Source organism: Phyllostomus hastatus, unplaced genomic scaffold (assembly GCF_019186645.2).
Source record: "Phyllostomus hastatus isolate PE091 unplaced genomic scaffold, TTU_PhHast_1.1 phas_contig_210, whole genome shotgun sequence".
NCBI classification, from domain to species: Eukaryota; Metazoa; Chordata; class Mammalia; order Chiroptera; family Phyllostomidae; genus Phyllostomus; species Phyllostomus hastatus.
This window is the reverse complement of record NW_025333737.1, coordinates 25527623-25543671: the sequence shown is the minus strand read 5'-3', so window position 1 is coordinate 25543671 and position 16049 is coordinate 25527623. Positions and strand designations below refer to the sequence as shown.

Below are 16049 nucleotides of genomic sequence, written 5' to 3'. Positions count from 1 at the left end.
GCCTCCCTCTCCCCGGACGTGCTCCAGCCCACCCTCCCCAGGCTGGTGTCTAATGCTCCCCTGCCCCCAAGACCCAGTAGCTCCTAATGCTCTGGTGGCCTGATGTCCCATGACAGGTCCGTTCCCTGTCCCCCCAGCCTCACCCCTCTCCCCCACCTCCCCCAGGATACCCTCCGGGACTGCGACCAGGAGTCCACCTGCTACAACACAGTCATCTCCCCCATCTACTTCGTGTCCTTCGTGCTGACGGCCCAGTTTGTGCTGGTCAATGTGGTGATCGCCGTGCTGATGAAGCACCTGGAGGAGAGCAACAAGGAGGCCAAGGAGGAGGCGGAGCTGGAGGCGGAGCTGGAGCTAGAGATGAAGACGCTCAGCCCACAGCCCCACTCGCCGCTGGGCAGCCCCTTCCTCTGGCCTGGGGTCGAGGGCCCCGAGAGCCCCGACAGCCCCAAGCCTGGGGCCCCGCATGCTAGGACCCACACTGGTGCAGCCTCTGGCTACTCCCTGGAGCACCCCACGGTGAGCACACACCCACACCTGCTGTGAGGGGTGTGGGGAGGGAGACAGGTGGGACGGATGGCCAGCGGCTCAGTGGGGTGGGGCGCGTACAGGGAGCGGGCAGCCCAACGGACCCCAGGGCTCCTCCTGGGTCTCCTGCTGCACCTGCCTGGATGTGGCGGGGCTCGCTGTCCCCTGCCCATCCCCAGAGACGGCAGCCCACACCCGCCGCCCAGAGCCACATATGTGCTGGGTCATCCATCCTGAGCCTCCAGCCCGACCTGGCCTCCCCTTCCTGGCTCTTAGGTTCAAGGCTAAGTTTTCTGTTTCCTTCCTGTTTCTTTCTTACCCTTGCCCAATTACCAAACCCCTTCCCTTCCCACCCTCCCCCTGCCTGATTCCATCTCAATCCTTCTCCCCGATCTTCTCTCCCCTCCTTCCTCTCCCCGTGGGCTCTTACTTCCATTTCCCATCTCTCCTTCCTCCTCCCACCCCTCTCTCTTCCCCACCATTCCCATCCCTCCTCTTCCTGTCTCTTTGTTGTTGTGTGTGCACGTGTATGTATGTGTGTGTGTGTGTGTGTGTTCTCTTTCTCCCTCTGTGTCCCTGTTCAATCCCCTGCCACAACACTTCCCGTCACTGCCCCTCTGCCCCCTGTTCCCTGACTCTCCGGCGCCCCCTACGGGCTGGTCCTTCCCAGGACAGACAGCTGTTTGACACCATATCCCTGCTGATCCAGGGCTCCCTGGAGGGGGAGCTGAAGCTGATGGACGAGCTGGCAGGCCCATGGGGCCAGCCCTCTGCCTTCCCTCCAGCCAGCAGCGCGGGCGGCTCCGACCCACAGGTTACTGTGCCCGTGCTGTGCCCCCTCCCTTGACCCTGCCGAGCTGTGCCATGCTGTGCCTGCTTCCCGGGAGGTGGGGTGTATCTAGCTCACGGGGTATCTGGAGAAAGAGCAGCCTCGGGGCCTCCGTTGAGCTTTGGGCTTGACAGGAGGCACCCAGGTGTCGCGCAGCCTGAGATCGGTCTCGGAGACACATGGCTGGAAGATAGGGATGCTGAGACTGCACTTCTCAGTGAGAGGGTGGATGGGGACAGGGTTTGCAGAGAGCGCTGGTTATGAAGAAACGGAAAGAGAGGAGGAGGCTGGAGCAGAAGACCAGCTGGCATTGTGACCTGAGGGAGTGGAGGAAGTGAGGTGCCAGATCCAGGGCAGAAAGGCCTCTCGGGACAGTGCAGGTGGCAAGGGGACCCATTGAGGGACATGTCTTAGGCCACAGTCCGCTTCTTCTCCAAAACCAGCAACCACCGCCCAGTCCTCTGTGCGGGTGCGGCGGCTGCTGTCGGAGCCAGTGGGCCTGACCTGGTCCTAAGAAGCATCGGACGGCCCCAGCTGGGCGTGGGGCCTGGGGCCTGGGGCCTTCGCTGTGACAGAGCCTCGGCTTCCTCCCCCAGCCCGGCCCCTTCCCGCAGTGCCACGTGATTTTCTCCCCCGGCCCCATCTAAACATGGGTCTTCTGCCTTCTGTGGTCCCCTCCTCTCTCCCTGTGACCTGTCTGGCTGCCCTTGACCCCCTCCACCTGCCACAGCACCCCACCATCCCTCTCCTAGGTCAGAGGCTGCAGTAGACCTCGAGTATAGGCAAGGAAACAGGTACCAACGGGAGACAGAAGAGCCTAGAGTTCCACAGGCCCTGCTGGGTGAAAGGGCAGCCGCCGGCAGGTTATAGGCATCTGATCCTCATGGGGGAAGGGGTCTTGCCTCCAGGTTTCCTGACACTGGGTAGGATTCAGTCTCAGATAGGCCATAGGGACCTGCACCTGGCCATGACCTAGGGCATAGGTGCCAAACACAAGGCCCTCGGGTCAAATCCGGCCCTCCACCTTGTTTTATCTGGCCCGGCACCTTGTTTCTACCCAGCGACAGCACTGAGTTCTCCCTTAACTGTTAAGGAGTAGTTGCATTTATACAGTCCAGGGTGGGAGGCTTCAGGAGGCCTCCGATCCTGAAGGAGGCTCATGGGCAAAGGTGCTGGGGGAGAAGAGGATGTGATGAGAAGTGATCAGAGCAGCCAGCTCACCTGGAAAGGAGGACCCCAGTCTCCCCCAGGGCCCTGTAGGTCCCCCAGGGTCCTGTAGTTCTGCAGATCCCAGGTGAGACAGCCAGATGGTGTGTCGGCCCACTCAGGTGTGTCCAGCTCAGGCTGGCTTGAGGAGAGCATCTCCCAGAACCCAAGCTGGAGCTAGTGGGTGCGGTGTGGAGGAGGGCCCGGGAGGGGAGAAGCCAGAATGTGGGGGCAGGCCAAGTCCTGCCAGGCTTTTGGAAGCAGAGAGATGAGGCAGAGAACAGTCATCGGATCGGCGGCTGTGTCCCCAGCACCCCCTACGCCGCTCTGTCTGTGCTGAGAGCAGAGAGGAGCTTTGCTGGCCTTTCTCCTTTCATTTTATTTTTTTTCTTAGTATCTTTATGAGTCGAAAGCCCTCCCCATCCCGCTCCGCCCTGGGTGGTGGTGGTGTGGGAGGGGGCTGTCAGGCTCCTGGGGTATCTTTAGAATACGTTTCTGTGTCTCCTGCTTTGTCAGTGTTTGCTCTGGCTCTTTGGTGCCTGCCGCAGTCTCTCTGATCAGAGCGGGTTTGGAGGGTTTGAAGTGCGGGGAGGGGAGGAGCTCTCAGTTTACTTGGGAAGTGGGTGGGGGGGGAGAGAAGGGAGGCCTTTTCTCCCTGTGCTTTGTGAAAGGGGGGGAAGAGGGGCTCTGTGTACGTGCGTGTGCGTTGCATGTGTGTGCGTGCCCACGGGAGGGTGCGCGCTGTCCTGGTTTCTTATGCCTGATCATCTCTCTCCCTGTCTAGATCCCTCTAGCTGAGATGGAGGCTCTGTCTCTGACGTCAGAGATTGTGTCTGAACCGTCCTGCTCTCTAGCTCTGACGGATGACTCTTTGCCTGATGACACTCATACACTCTTACTTAGTGCCCCGGAGAGCAATGTACATACACAGCCCCTCACTGCCCCCCCAGCCTCCCCAGGGGCTGGGCTGGCTGCAGGGCTCCAGATCCCGCCCCCCCTCACTCTGCCCCCAGGCCCCCAGTGCAGAAGCACAGCCAGCAGGCACCCGGTGCTCCAGCCACTGTTAGGTCTTTCAGGTCTCCCACTGTGGACACAGAAATTAGATAAAATTAAAGTGGGGCCTGCCTGAGAAGAGCCCAGCGGCAGCAGCGTGAAAGGGTTAATGCAGACACCCAGGAGTGGCCCAGCCCCAAACAGAGGTGGCATCAGGCAGCTGACCAAGGGGCCTGCCTAGATGCAGAATCAGTCTCTGAGCTTGGAGCCCTGTGCAAGCCAGCCCTCCCCCTCCCTGCACCCCTCCTTCCCACCTGCCCCCACCCTCCACCATCCGCCACCACGTAGTGGGGGAGAGCCACATCTCTGCTGCCACCACCTTGCCGTTCTCCGCCTGGGGGGCCGTCTCCGTCTCCTCTGTCCCTGTCCCTGTGTGTCCCTGCGTCCTGGGGGGCTTCTGTGTTTTGACAGCATCTCCACCCTCGCCTGACTCCTAGTCCCGTCTGACTATGAGCAGCCCCCTCCTCCCTTCCTTCTCCTTTCTTGCGGGACTTAAAGAGAAAACTGGGGCCCCCTTCCTCACAGCAGGGCTCTGTGCTGACCACAGGCTGGGGGTCCCTAGGGGTCTTGGGGTGGGTGCAGAAGTGGAACCTGGGCTGGGGGGCCGGGGAAGCAAAGGATCCAGACTGTCTCAACACAGCCATTCTCAGGCCTGGCGGGGTGCTCCATTGGCTGGGCCCATGTGGGGACCCTACGGCCTCCCCTAGAATGAGGAACAGATGGGGGGGTGGAGAAATCTCCTGGGAGCAAACCTTGTCTCCCTTTGGCTGGAGTCAAAGGCTGATGACTGCCCTTCTTTGAAATGGATTTTTTAAAAAATCCCTTAACCCCCAGTCTGTCCACGAAGGGAGGACCTGAGTCCATAGTTCCCAGGCCTTGTCCCCCCCACCCCCACCTGTACTAGCCAGCCCTCCCCCATTGTGTAATTAAAAGGGAAGCGGGGAGACAGGTGGGGAAGCCCGCTGTGACATCCCTTAGTGTTCATCTGTCATTCAACCCATGTGAGCTCAGCCCGTGCCCCATACTGTGTGCCGCGGCTGCCTTGAAGAATGGGGTGGCGACTTTGCCTCTTCTCTGCAGGCAGTTCCCGGCTGCCAAGTCTCGGGCTTGCTGGGAGGGTCCTCCCTCACTCCCCAGTCCCACCCCACCAGCAGCCCTGGCAGTGGGGGTTAGGGGGATGCTGTTTCCATCCTCATGTGTGGCTCTTCAGCCCCTCTCCGAGGGGCCCTGAGAATGAGCTCTTGAGCCACCTGCAGGGCTGGGGGCTGGGGGCTGCTCTCCCTCCCCTGGACACTTCCTCACCCCTCCGCCACCCCCACCTGGAGGCTCCAAGGTTTGCAGTGTGGATGGTTTCCTGGGGGCCGGGCCTCCCCCCACCTCCTTCCTTCCCCGCGTGTGGAGGCCTCCTCCGTGTGTCTGCCCCTTCTGCCCCACCACACTCATCCCATCACCGCCTTGCCCAAGAAGGGGGTGGGGCCAGGGCCTTGGGCGGTGGTGGAGGGGGGCTGTTGCTCTCTGTTGTCCAGCTCTGCCTCAGTTACCCAATCTGGATGCCCCCTCTTCCTCCCACCTCCCTTCCCTCTTTCTTTTGCAGATGGTGCCCCACCCGGAGGAGGTGCCCGGCACGCTGGGACCAGACCTGCTCACTGTGCGGAAGTCTGGGGTCAGCCGGACACACTCTCTGCCCAACGACAGCTACATGTGCCGGGACGGAAGCTCTGGCGAGGGGTCCCTGGGACACAGGGGCTGGGGGCTCCCCAAAGCTCAGTCAGGTACCGGAACTGTGGCAGGTCAGCAGGGCTCCCACTGGGGACCCCTTCCTTGACCTAGGGGGAAAGTGAGGCAGTAAAAGAGATTGTCTCCTACTTCCGAGGAGCACCCCCAGCCCGAAAGGGGGCATCCAGCCCCTGCCTGAGGGAGGCAGCTTTCAAACCAGGGTGAGGGTTCTGTGATAAGGATGGAGGCCCTGGTAGGGGAGGGAGAGGAGGAGGGAGGGGACTCTGGTGGGAATCAGACTGGTCGACCTTTCACCTTTTCTCTGTCCTTCTTCCCACCCCCCACCCCCCACAGGCTCTGTCTTGTCTGTTCACTCCCAACCAGCAGACACCAACTATATCCTGCAGCTTCCCAAAGATGCACCCCATCTGCTCCAGCCCCACAGCACCCCCTCCTGGAGCACCATCCCCAAGCTGCCCCCTCCAGGCCGCTCCCCTTTGGCTCAGAGGCCGCTTAGGCGCCAGGTGAGCAGCTGCGGAGAGGTGGGCGTGGGCCTGGGGGCTGGCCTCTCTGCTGCAAATCCTAGTTGCCCCTTTCCACTCTCCCAGCAAACAGTTTCTATGAGCCAGTGACGTGCCACCCCAGGTCCCAGGGACACGGTGCCAGGCAAAGCGGTAGTGGGCTGTGCCCTCTTGGAGTTGGCCCCCTCCCTTGTTTCCGGGAGGAAGCTCGGAGGCCAGAGGGGCTGAGTTGGCCCAGGGACACTTGAGAAGTTGGAGATAGAGCCCAGGTCTCTGGCTCCCTTTCCTCGACTCAGAGCCGCCTCCCTATTCTCTGTACGTCTAGGCCTAGCGAAGAGGCCCGAGGCACTGTAGGGGCCTGCGTCCCAGAGCCCGCACTCCAGGGGCACAGAGCAGAGGCTCCTGTAGCCAGGGGAGGCTTGTCTGTCCCCCGGTGGCAAGCCCACGGCCCATGCTGTGTGTGCCCTTATGTGTGCACATAGCCACATGCGGATCTGCTCCACCCTACCCTCATCCATCCTGCAGATACTCCCTGAGCAGCCCGCGTGTGCCAGGCCCTGGGGACACAGACAAGCAAGACAGCCCTGCCCTCCAGAACTCAGGGTCTGACCGCAGAGACCTACACCTTTCAGATCTTTAAAGTCCCAGCACTGGGATGTTCGTGCGCCTGGGGCGGCAGGGCACAAAGAAGAGGAAGGGGGCCCTTGTATCTGAGGGTTGAGATTCCCGGGTACTACGTCACGCAGGACCGGAGCCCATAAGGTTGAGGGGTGCTTAAGGCCCAAGAGCCTAGGCAGAGGCAGGGAGGCCTGAAGGAGCCAGCTGGGGAGCAGAGCTGGCCCGGCGCTTTCTTGTGTCCCCAGGACTGAAAATTGCAGGCTTGGGGGACAGGGGGGGAGGCTAAAGGACAGCATGCACATGGCCCCCATCTCCTAACAGGAGCGAATACTGGTAGCCCTGTTTGGGGTGGTCCTGCAGCTCCCTGGAGTGGGGGGGAGAGGGCTATCTGGCTTGAGTGGTGGGACAGTTCATGGGGGAGAGGAAGCCCCCAGGCTGAGCCTCCCCTCCCTCCACCCTGTACAGGCAGCAATAAGGACCGATTCCCTGGATGCTCAGGGCCTGGGTAGCAGGGAGGACCTGCTGTCAGAGGCAAGCGGGCCCTCCCCACCTCTGGCCCGGACCTCCTCCTTCTGGGGCCGGCTGAGCACCCAGGTACAGCAGCATTCCCGCAGCCAGAGCAAGATCTCGAAGCACACGCACCCACCGGTCCCCTGCCCGGGCCCAGAGCCCACCTGGGGCAAAAGCCCACCAGAGGCCAGGAGCAGCTTAGAGCTGGACACGGAGCTGAGCTGGATTTCAGGAGACCTCCTGGCGGTCGGCAGCCAGGAGGAGCCCCCGTCTGCGAGGGACCTGAAGAAGTGCTATAGCGTGGAGGCCCAGAGCTGCCAGCGCCGGCCCGCGTCCTGGCTGGAGGAACAGAGGAGGCACTCCATTGCTGTCAGCTGCCTGGACAGCGGCTCCCAAGCCCACCTGGACCCCGGCCCTTCTAGCCTCGGAGGGCCACCTCTCGGGGGGCCCGGGAGCCGGCCCAAGAAAAAACTCAGCCCACCCAGTATCTCAATAGACCCCCCAGAGAGCCAGGGTGCTCGGCCCCCACCCAGCCCTGGCATCTGCCTCCGGCGGCGGGCTCCGTCCAGCGACTCCAAGGATCTCTCGGCCTCTGGCCCCCCTGACAGCATGGCTGCCTCGCCCTCCCCAAAGAAAGACATGCTGGGTGTCTCCGGTTTACCCTCTGACCCGGCAGACCTGGACCCCTGAGTCCTGCCCCACTCTCCCACTCACCTTTCTCCACTGGGTGCCAAATCCTAGCTCCTCCTCCTGGGCTATATTCCTGACAAAAGTCCCACGTGGAGACCGAGGAGGGGCTCCTCCCTGCCTCAGTGGCACTGGGCACTGGCGACAGCAGGATTTCCAGAGGCCTGGAAGCGGCGGCCCTGACCGCCCGGGCTCCCGGCGGAAGGAGAGAGGCCCAGTGTAGCTGAGGTTCCCGACACCAGGAGCTGTTGGGAGAAAGCAATACGTTTGTGCAGAATCTCTATGTATATTCTATTTTATTAAATTAATTGAATCTAGTATATGCGGGATGTACGACATTTTGTGACTGAAGAGACTTGTTTCCTTCTACTTTTATGTGTCTCAGAATATTTTTGAGGCGAAGGCGTCTGTCTCTTGGCTATTTTAACCTAAAACCACCCATCTAGTTATATCCCCTCTTCTTGCAAAGCACAAGCTGGGACGGCGAGTGCATCGCAGCCCTGACGGTGGCCCGTCCTCCGCGGAGAGCGAGAACGATTTTGGAAACTGCAATGTAACTTATTTTCTCCTTGAACCTCGTCATCATTTTCTGTAGGAAAAAAAAAAAGAGAAAAAGAAAAAAATAAGATTTTACAAATGAAATGGAACCTTTTTATATATACATACATACATATCTATATCTATATAATAAAGTAATTTTCCAAAATAAAAAGTTAATCACGGCGCAGAGTAAAAGCACAAGGGACAGTTAGGCATTTCCAGATGGCACTGGAGCGGGGCTCCTGGAGGAGGGGTGTGGGCAGGGGGGAGGGGAGCGGTCCCAGCTGCCTCTGCGCGTAGGTGTGTGAGTTTGTGAGTGTGGATGTGTGTGAGTGTGTGGATGAATGGATGTATATGGATGTGTCTATAAATGCATGTGTGTATATGAGTGAGTGTGTATGAGTGTATGGATGTGTGTGTATAAATGAGTGTGCGTATGAGTGTGTATGAGTGCACATATGAGTGAGTATATAGGTGTGTGTGCGTCCATGTCTGAGGTTGAGAGAAGCCATGTGCCTCTCCCCAGGGCTGCTGCAACCTTTCAGTCCCCCCCCACCGCCCCCCCCCGCCCTGGAGCTATGGAGGAGGGGAGATGCCCCGGCCCCCCCGCCCCCCGCCCCCCGCCCCCCGCCCCCCATGCGAGGGGAAGCCTCGGCAGATAGGATCTGCTCCGGCTTCAGCGCTTTATTGCCTCCTCTGAGCCAGGCAGCTCTGTGAATGTAATTCCAGATTAACTCTTATTTCTGCTGACAGCTATCAGCCGAGCATTGAAAGCTGGAAATCGGCATAATGAAGCTGTTCTAGTTAATGGGCCAACTGAGTCTGAGTCTCGGCTGCCGAAATCAGAGCCGTGGGCTGGTGTGCTTCTGGGTTTTCTTTTCCCAGCCTTCAGCAGGCGTGACCTGAGTGGTCCGGCCTCCAGCCTCCCACTTTGGGGGCAGGGAGTGCGGCGCTGGCCAGCACTGCCAGCACTGGCCCGTGAGGGCAGGTAATGGGATTAAGCTGTATAAACAGCAGGCTGCTGTGCACCCCCACTGGCCACCGCCCCCCCCACCCCCGTGGAACTGGTAGGGTCAGGAAGCCAGGCTGCCTAATAGGGAGTCGGCCCCTGGGGGGTGATAAATAAGTACCTGAAAGGTGTTTACAGAGCCTGCTGCTGCCCTCCCCATGGGAACCAGCCCGGAGGAGGGAGGGAAAGGAAGAAAGAGAGGTGGAGAGGCTGGCGCCATGACCCAGAACCTCCTTTCTGGTGCTACCATGGGCTATATTCTCTTCTCTGAAACCCTGGTGCCAAAAGGCAGCGCCACAGGCACCAACCATGGGCTCAACCAGCCTGTTCCTTGCCAGCACCCCACAAACACCCACCCCAGACCCACTCCCCTGGACATGCCCAGCACCTTCAAACCCCGGGATGCTTGAAACCTCAACAGTGGCTGGCAGCCCTCCCTCACAGCCGCTGCTGTCTTAACCTGGGACAGGAGGGGTGCTGGTGAGACTTGGGGGGGGGGGTGAAGGGGAGGGTGCCAGACTGCTAGGTGTTGAAGCCAGAGGCTTTTTCAACCTCATGTTTCCGACCTCGTGGTTCCTAACCTGGACAGGAATGACACCAGTCCTTACAGCCAACACCTAGTTTGAGCCTCCTGGGCTTTGACCCAAACACCTGTAGTAACATCAGATTCTTTCTCCTCTGTCCTCCCTGGGCGGGGGGAGAGGGGACGGTGCTTGTATGCAAAAGCAGCCCCCCCCCTTTTTTTAAAGCAAAACTGTATAAAATTCCTAGTTTTATCACCTAGGCAGGCAGATTAAGCTTTCATATTTTTATAGAATTCTGTAGCTGTCTATTCCTTAGTAAGGCTGGGGAATTTGGGGAGGGGGTTCTGGACCTTTTTTTCCCTCTAATGGTTGGAGGATTCGGGGCCAAGGTAAAGCCAGACAGCTGGGCTGCAGCCCTGTCCCCTCCATTCTAGCCCAAGACCCCCACCCCCAGAGTCCAAGTGAATGCCTGGTGGGGGAGGGACTATGGCAGCTCCCCGAAGAATGTAAAGACTTTCCGGATGATGGAAACTGCTGTGTCCCATTAAAAGGGTTTTGAAATGGAAATGTGACTCTGCTGGATCTTATTAACGGTAGTAATAATAACAGCGATGCTACCCTCACAATGCTTGTCTGGGTGGTTTTTTGATTCTGCGCCGGGGCACTGGGGGCAGGGAGTAGAGGGGTCTGAGGAGGCTGGGGGCGGGGAAGGGCTCGTGGAGGCGGCAGGTCTTGGGTTAGGGCCCCCAAGGGGATAGAACTGGAACCACCGGCCAGGAGCTTCAGGGACGTGGGGCTTTTGGAGGTAAGAGCATCTGCCCTGGCACTTCTGCTCCCAGCCTCCTCCCCGGGGGTTCCAAGGAAGGTATGTCAACAGCTGCAGGCTCCCACCTCAGGCTTGGCTGCGTATGCTTCCTCTGCCCCCAGACTCCAGGAAAAGGTCTGTCTGGCTGTAGGGGGACTGGGAAGAGGAGTGAGCTGGGTTAGCGCTAAACCAAGTCTGAGGCTCAGATGCAGTCTCTCACTCACTCCTCACAACACCGGAGCCAGCGATGTATCGGTTCTCTCATTTTCCCGTGAGGCTTTGGATTCAGAGACGTTAGCCCAAGGTCACATGGCCAGGAAATGGCAGAATTGGGTGTTGTTCTTTTTTGTTTGTGTAATTCTCATCCAAGGATATGGTTATTGATTTTGGAGAGAGAGAGAGAGAGATTGATGTGAGAGAGAAACAGATTTGTTGCTTCCCACATGCACCCTGACTGGGGATTGAACCTGCAACCTAGGTATGTTCCCTGACTGGGAAGAGAGGAGAGAGGGGAGAAAGAGGAAGAGAACAGAACATTGATCTGTTGCCTCTCACACGCCACCAACTGGGGACCTGGCTCACAACCCAGGCGTGTGCCCTGACTGGGAATTGAACCGGTGATATTTTGGCTGGTGCTCAATCTGTTGAGCCACACCAGCCAGGGCACAAAAACACTTGTGTTCACAGAAATGCACACATGAACTCCCAGCTTTGCACGCTCAGAGACTTAGAGAAGCCCACAGCCATCCACCTGGCATGGAGAGAGAGGTTAAGCCACAAAAAAGGTGTCTGTAAGCAGAGGTGTTTGTCCAAGGGCTGGCCAAAGCTGGCTCTGTGACCACCCTGTTTCCCAGGAACCACCTTTCCCCAACATCATGCCGCCCGTGAACCTCAGGGCACCTCTTTCTCCTCCACCCCTTTGTCTCCCCCTGCCCCACCCAGACCTCTCCCACTTTCTAAGCATTTTTCCCTCCATAGTCACTCCTAGTCCCCTCCCATCACAGCCTGGTGCCCACGGCCTCCTGCCTGCTCTCCTGGGCCAGCTGAGTGGCCCCACCTGTGGGGCTGGCGATGGCAGTGGAGGGAGGACATCAGGCACCAGAAGCAGAACACGTAAGTCACCTTCACCTGGTGCCAGTGCACCCAGTGCTCCCTCTGCAGAGGGGCCAAGCCAGGAAGAGGATACCAGCACCAATGGACACCTTCCATGGGGAGGCGCTCTGCATACCATGCCCCTCAAAAGAGGAAACAGGCTCACGGGGCCCGCTGAAGGACTTGTCTGTGTGTGGAGAAGCCCAGCTATCCGAGTGCTTAACCGTGGTGCCCAGGGATCCCTGCCTAACTCCAGGGGACCAGGACAGTGGTTGCCAGGAGGGGAATTAACTCAAAAGTGAGTTTAGGCCTTGGCTGGTGTAGCTCATTGGATTGAGCACTGGCCTGCGAACCACAGCATCGCTGGTTCGATTCCCAGGCAAGCACATGCCTAGGTTGCAGGCCAGGTCTCTAGTAGGGGGCATGAAAGAGGCAATCACACACTGATGTTTCTCTCCCTCTCCTTCTCTCTCCCTTCCCCTCTGTCTAAAAATAAATTCATAAAATCTTTAGGAAAAATGTACCATTAACAACAACAACAACAACAAAGTGAGTTTAGATGTTGGCCGCTGCCCTGCTCCGAGGGCACAGCAAGGCAGACCAAGGAGGTGACACACCCAGGTGGGAATTCTGCAAGGGAACTTTGAAACTCTGTGTGTCCTAGCCCTGGTCCAGGTGAGGGAACTGCTGACTGTGGCCTGTGGAGCTAATGAATTCTTCTTGCCTTGGAAATTCCTGAGACGGGCACAGCAGCCAGTGCTCACACATGTGTCAGCTCGGATTGAGTGCAGGCTGGGGGCCGAGAGGCAGCCTTGCTGAGGCTGAGTGGGATCCATGCGGCCCCCACCAGCCCGGGGTCTGGAGGAAACAGGAGGGAAGGAGAAGGCTGGAGTTTGGGGCCTGGAGGCTGGTTTGGGGGTGCTCCAGGCCTTCAAGCAGACACTAGGGGTTAAAAGGAATCAGGCAATGATTGTAGGGGAGAGCTAGCAACGTGCCTTGGCCATCGCCCCTCCCTCCCCGCTTCGTAGTTCGCACCTGCCTCTCCTTTGTAGCATTTCCTGTCCCTGGGTCTCCCTGTCCCTGCCTTGCTCTGCTTTCTCCTCTCTGCTGTCATTCCTGCTCAGAGCTGTACCTTGCAATCATTTTATCTCTCCATCTCCCTGCCAGGAAATCCCCAGTGCTGGGTTCCCCTGGGAGGCTCTCGGGCAGGGGAGGTACAGCAACACACTCTGTTCTGCCTGGAGCTGCAGGCAGCCAGGGAGGGGGAAGGGAAGCTGGGGCACATCAGCCGGGGTAGGTCCCCTCCCTCTTTCTGCTGCAGCCCAACCCACAAGGTCTCTATTGCCTCCTTCAGTGTCTCCAGCTGGGAACAGCTTGGTTCTGAAAACTCAAAAACAGAGTGGGCAGTGCCCACCCCTGGGACTGTGCCTAATGCCACAGCAGTGTCACAGCAGTCATAGGTCTCACCTATGACTTCTTCTTAGGGTATGAGATACTTATGTTAATGGTGAACAGCACCAGACATTAGACCTTGGTCCTTGGGTTTGGTTAAGAACTCAGGGCCAAGGCTCAAATACAAGCGAAAGTTTATTGAGAAAGTCACAGAGGTAGAAGAAGTGAGCCAGCGGGGTTGCACGGGCTCAGAAAACAAGTTCCAGAGGCGAAAGAGGGGAGCTTGGAGTTTCGGGGAAAGAAAGGCCAAGAAAATGCTCCTGGGAGGAGCAGACAGGGAAAGGCACGGGCGCACTCCAGAGAGAGAAGGAGCTGGGTTACTGTCTTTTTTTTTCTTTAATCCTCACCCCAGGGCATATTTATTGACTTTATTTATTTTTTTAAAGATTTTATTTATTTGCCCTGGCTGGTGTGGATCAGTGGATTGCATGCTGGCATGGAAACCAAAACGTTGTTGGTTTGATTCCCAGTCAGGCACATGCCTGCGTTGCAGGCCAGGTCCCCAGTAGGGTGCATGCGAGACACAACCACACATTGATGTTTCTCTCCCTTTCTTTCTCCCTCCCTCCGTCTCTCTCTAAAAATAAATAAATCTATTAAAAAAAGATTTTATTTATTTGTTTTTAGAGAGAAGGAAGACGAGGAAGAAAGAGAGGGAGCTAAACATTGATTGGTTCCCTACCATAGGAGCCCCAACTGGGGATGGAACCCGAAATCCAGGCTTGTACCCCGAGTGGGAATCAAACTTTGACCTTTCTCTTTGTGAGACAATGCCCAACCAACTTGACCCACCAGCCAGGGCTGGATCCTTGTCTTAAGGACTTTTATCTGGAGGTCTCAGGGGAGGATCTCAACAGACGATTCATTAACTTCCCAGGGGTGTCTCCACAGGGTCTTGGTCTCCACTGATGGGCTGGGGCCAGGGCAGGAGGATCTTCATTAGTCTTCACAGCTGGTCCAGATGCCAGCCCTGGCTTTGCTGCTTTTCTGGGGCTGGAGATTACCTCCAGTTCCACCGAAACTCTGTCTCTGTGGTCAACAGCCCCCAGGCCTTGTTTCTAAGATTATCTGATGCGGGGCAGAACCTCACCGACTTGCACACTTAATGCCTAAGGGAGTGGTCGTGCAGGGCTTGTATGGCAGTCTTCTGAGGCTATTCCCCGGTGTCCTTGTTCCTGCTCTAAGGGAGTCTGCTGCGTGAGGAGGGACACACTAGGGGAGGAAAGGTCAGGGGAGGGTCTGAAGCGAACGGCCAGTGATATGCTGGGGGAGGAAAGGTCACCTTGGGGGCAAGGTCCTAAAATACTTGTTTTCCCAGTTTTGCCTGCTGCTAGGTACCCAGGGCTTTCTGACCTTCTCTACCTGGCCTGGCCTATCGTTTCTATTCTGCTCATATCTGTCTAATCACCTACTATATCACTGTTTAGTCAGTCAACAAACATTTCCTGAGGACAGACTTTGCCCAGCCTTGTGCTGGGTGCTGATACGGCGATAAACAAGACTTGGCTCTTATCCTTAAGCTGGCCACCATCTCTGGAAGAGTAAGTGAGACAATCCGCAAATACTACACAGGGAGGAAGGGCTGTGCAGAGGAAGGGTCCCTTAGCCCAGGATTGGGGTGAGGGAGGTTTAAGGAAGGCTTTAGGGAGCGGGGCTTGAGTGAAATCTTCAGGGATGAATAGAGTTTTCGAGGTGCACAAAGGGAGGTGAGGCCTAGGGGGCAGCGTAGCCCAAGTAGCCCAAGTAAGCCTGAAGGCGGGCTGGGGGCATGAGTGCCAGGGCTACAGACACAGGAAGTGCATCTGCCAAGGGGACTGCATGCAAGGAGCCGGCACTCAGGAGATGTGGAGCACATCCGGCCTCTGCCACCACCAGACGTCCCGAGGCCTCCATTTTCTTGCTCTCGTGAGAACAACCTAAACCATGATGTCTTAGGAATACTGTGGTTATTATTCAAGGGCTGTATGGCAAGAACCACATGTCGTGAGGGGCCAGGAAGGGCAAACCCTCAATGAGTCAAGGGAGTCGGGAGAAGGTGAGGATGGCCCAGGGCTCCCGCCATGATCTCGGAGGTTAGCAGCTGGAGAAGGGCTCTCCAACGGCAACACGAGAAGGCTGGGCCAAAGGAGATGGTGCTGCAGCCTCAAGGCTGAAGACAGAACCCAAGGGCCTGGCCCCACACCACAGCTCTAACCAGCGGACAGCCTGGCCAGCTCTGGTGCTAGTTAATTGAGTGGGCCCATCCTGTGTTCCCCATTTCAGGAAGGAGGACAGCTTGGGGGACTCACCTTCTGAATGACCCTGAGCCCCCAGCCAGCCTCATGGTTCCTCTGGTGCTTTAGAGAAGAAACAGGAGAAGAGAGAGGGAGGCAGGGGAGGCTGATGGGTAGACCGAGATGAAAACACAAGGGTAGCAGGTGCTGGTGAAGCCAAGATCAGGGTGAGGGGAAGGGTTGAAGGTTGGCTGCTAGTTGCTCAGACCATAGAAGCCTGGATCACTTGAGCTAGGAGAGACCTTAGATGGCATCTGGTTCAACTTGCTGAAGAAACTGAATCCAAGAAGCATCAAGGGATTTGTTGAGGTCACATGGCATGCAAAAGGCACTGCCCAAGGCATAGAGGGGGATTGTGGGTAACTCAGTCCATCCCTGCCCTTGGGTGCCTCTCAGACTGGCAGGGAAGACAGGCTCTTCACAACAAATATAATCCAAGGCACATCGGGACAAGAGTGTGAAACCTCTGTGAAGTCTCTGATTCAGAGTAAGGGGTGTGATGGGATGACTGGAAGGGAGAAGAGGGCAGACAAGGAGCTGAGAAGACTTGCCCAGTGGAGGGAAAAGGCCCCCGTCCCACTGGCTGGGAAGGGGGAGCTTTGTCCACCCTGCTGGCATGCCCCAGCTCAGATCTCTGTTCTGATAGCCCATGGCCTCAGACACTTCTTTCTGGTGACTTCCTGCCT

At 57.8% G+C, this 16049-nt stretch overlaps 1 protein-coding gene across 7 annotated transcripts in view; it reads left to right on the top strand.

Annotated features, from left to right (window-relative positions):
* CACNA1G (calcium voltage-gated channel subunit alpha1 G) overlaps positions 1–8243 on the top strand; it is a 61944-nt gene extending 53701 nt beyond the window's left edge. For 4 of the 7 annotated variants that reach the window (XM_045836225.1, XM_045836226.1, XM_045836223.1 and 1 more), the window contains 4 exons: positions 166–519; positions 5211–5388; positions 5687–5856; positions 6937–8243. In XM_045836225.1, the coding sequence (XP_045692181.1) occupies positions 166–519; positions 5211–5388; positions 5687–5856; positions 6937–7671 (1437 nt within the window). In that variant the 3' untranslated portion in view covers positions 7672–8243. Of the gene's footprint in view, positions 1–165; positions 520–1198; positions 1343–3347; positions 3483–5210; positions 5389–5686; positions 5857–6936 lie in introns of all 7 variants that reach the window. The other 3 variants (XM_045836222.1, XM_045836219.1, XM_045836220.1) reach the window with 1 other exon arrangement.
* The last annotated feature ends 7806 nt before the right edge of the window (positions 8244–16049 follow it).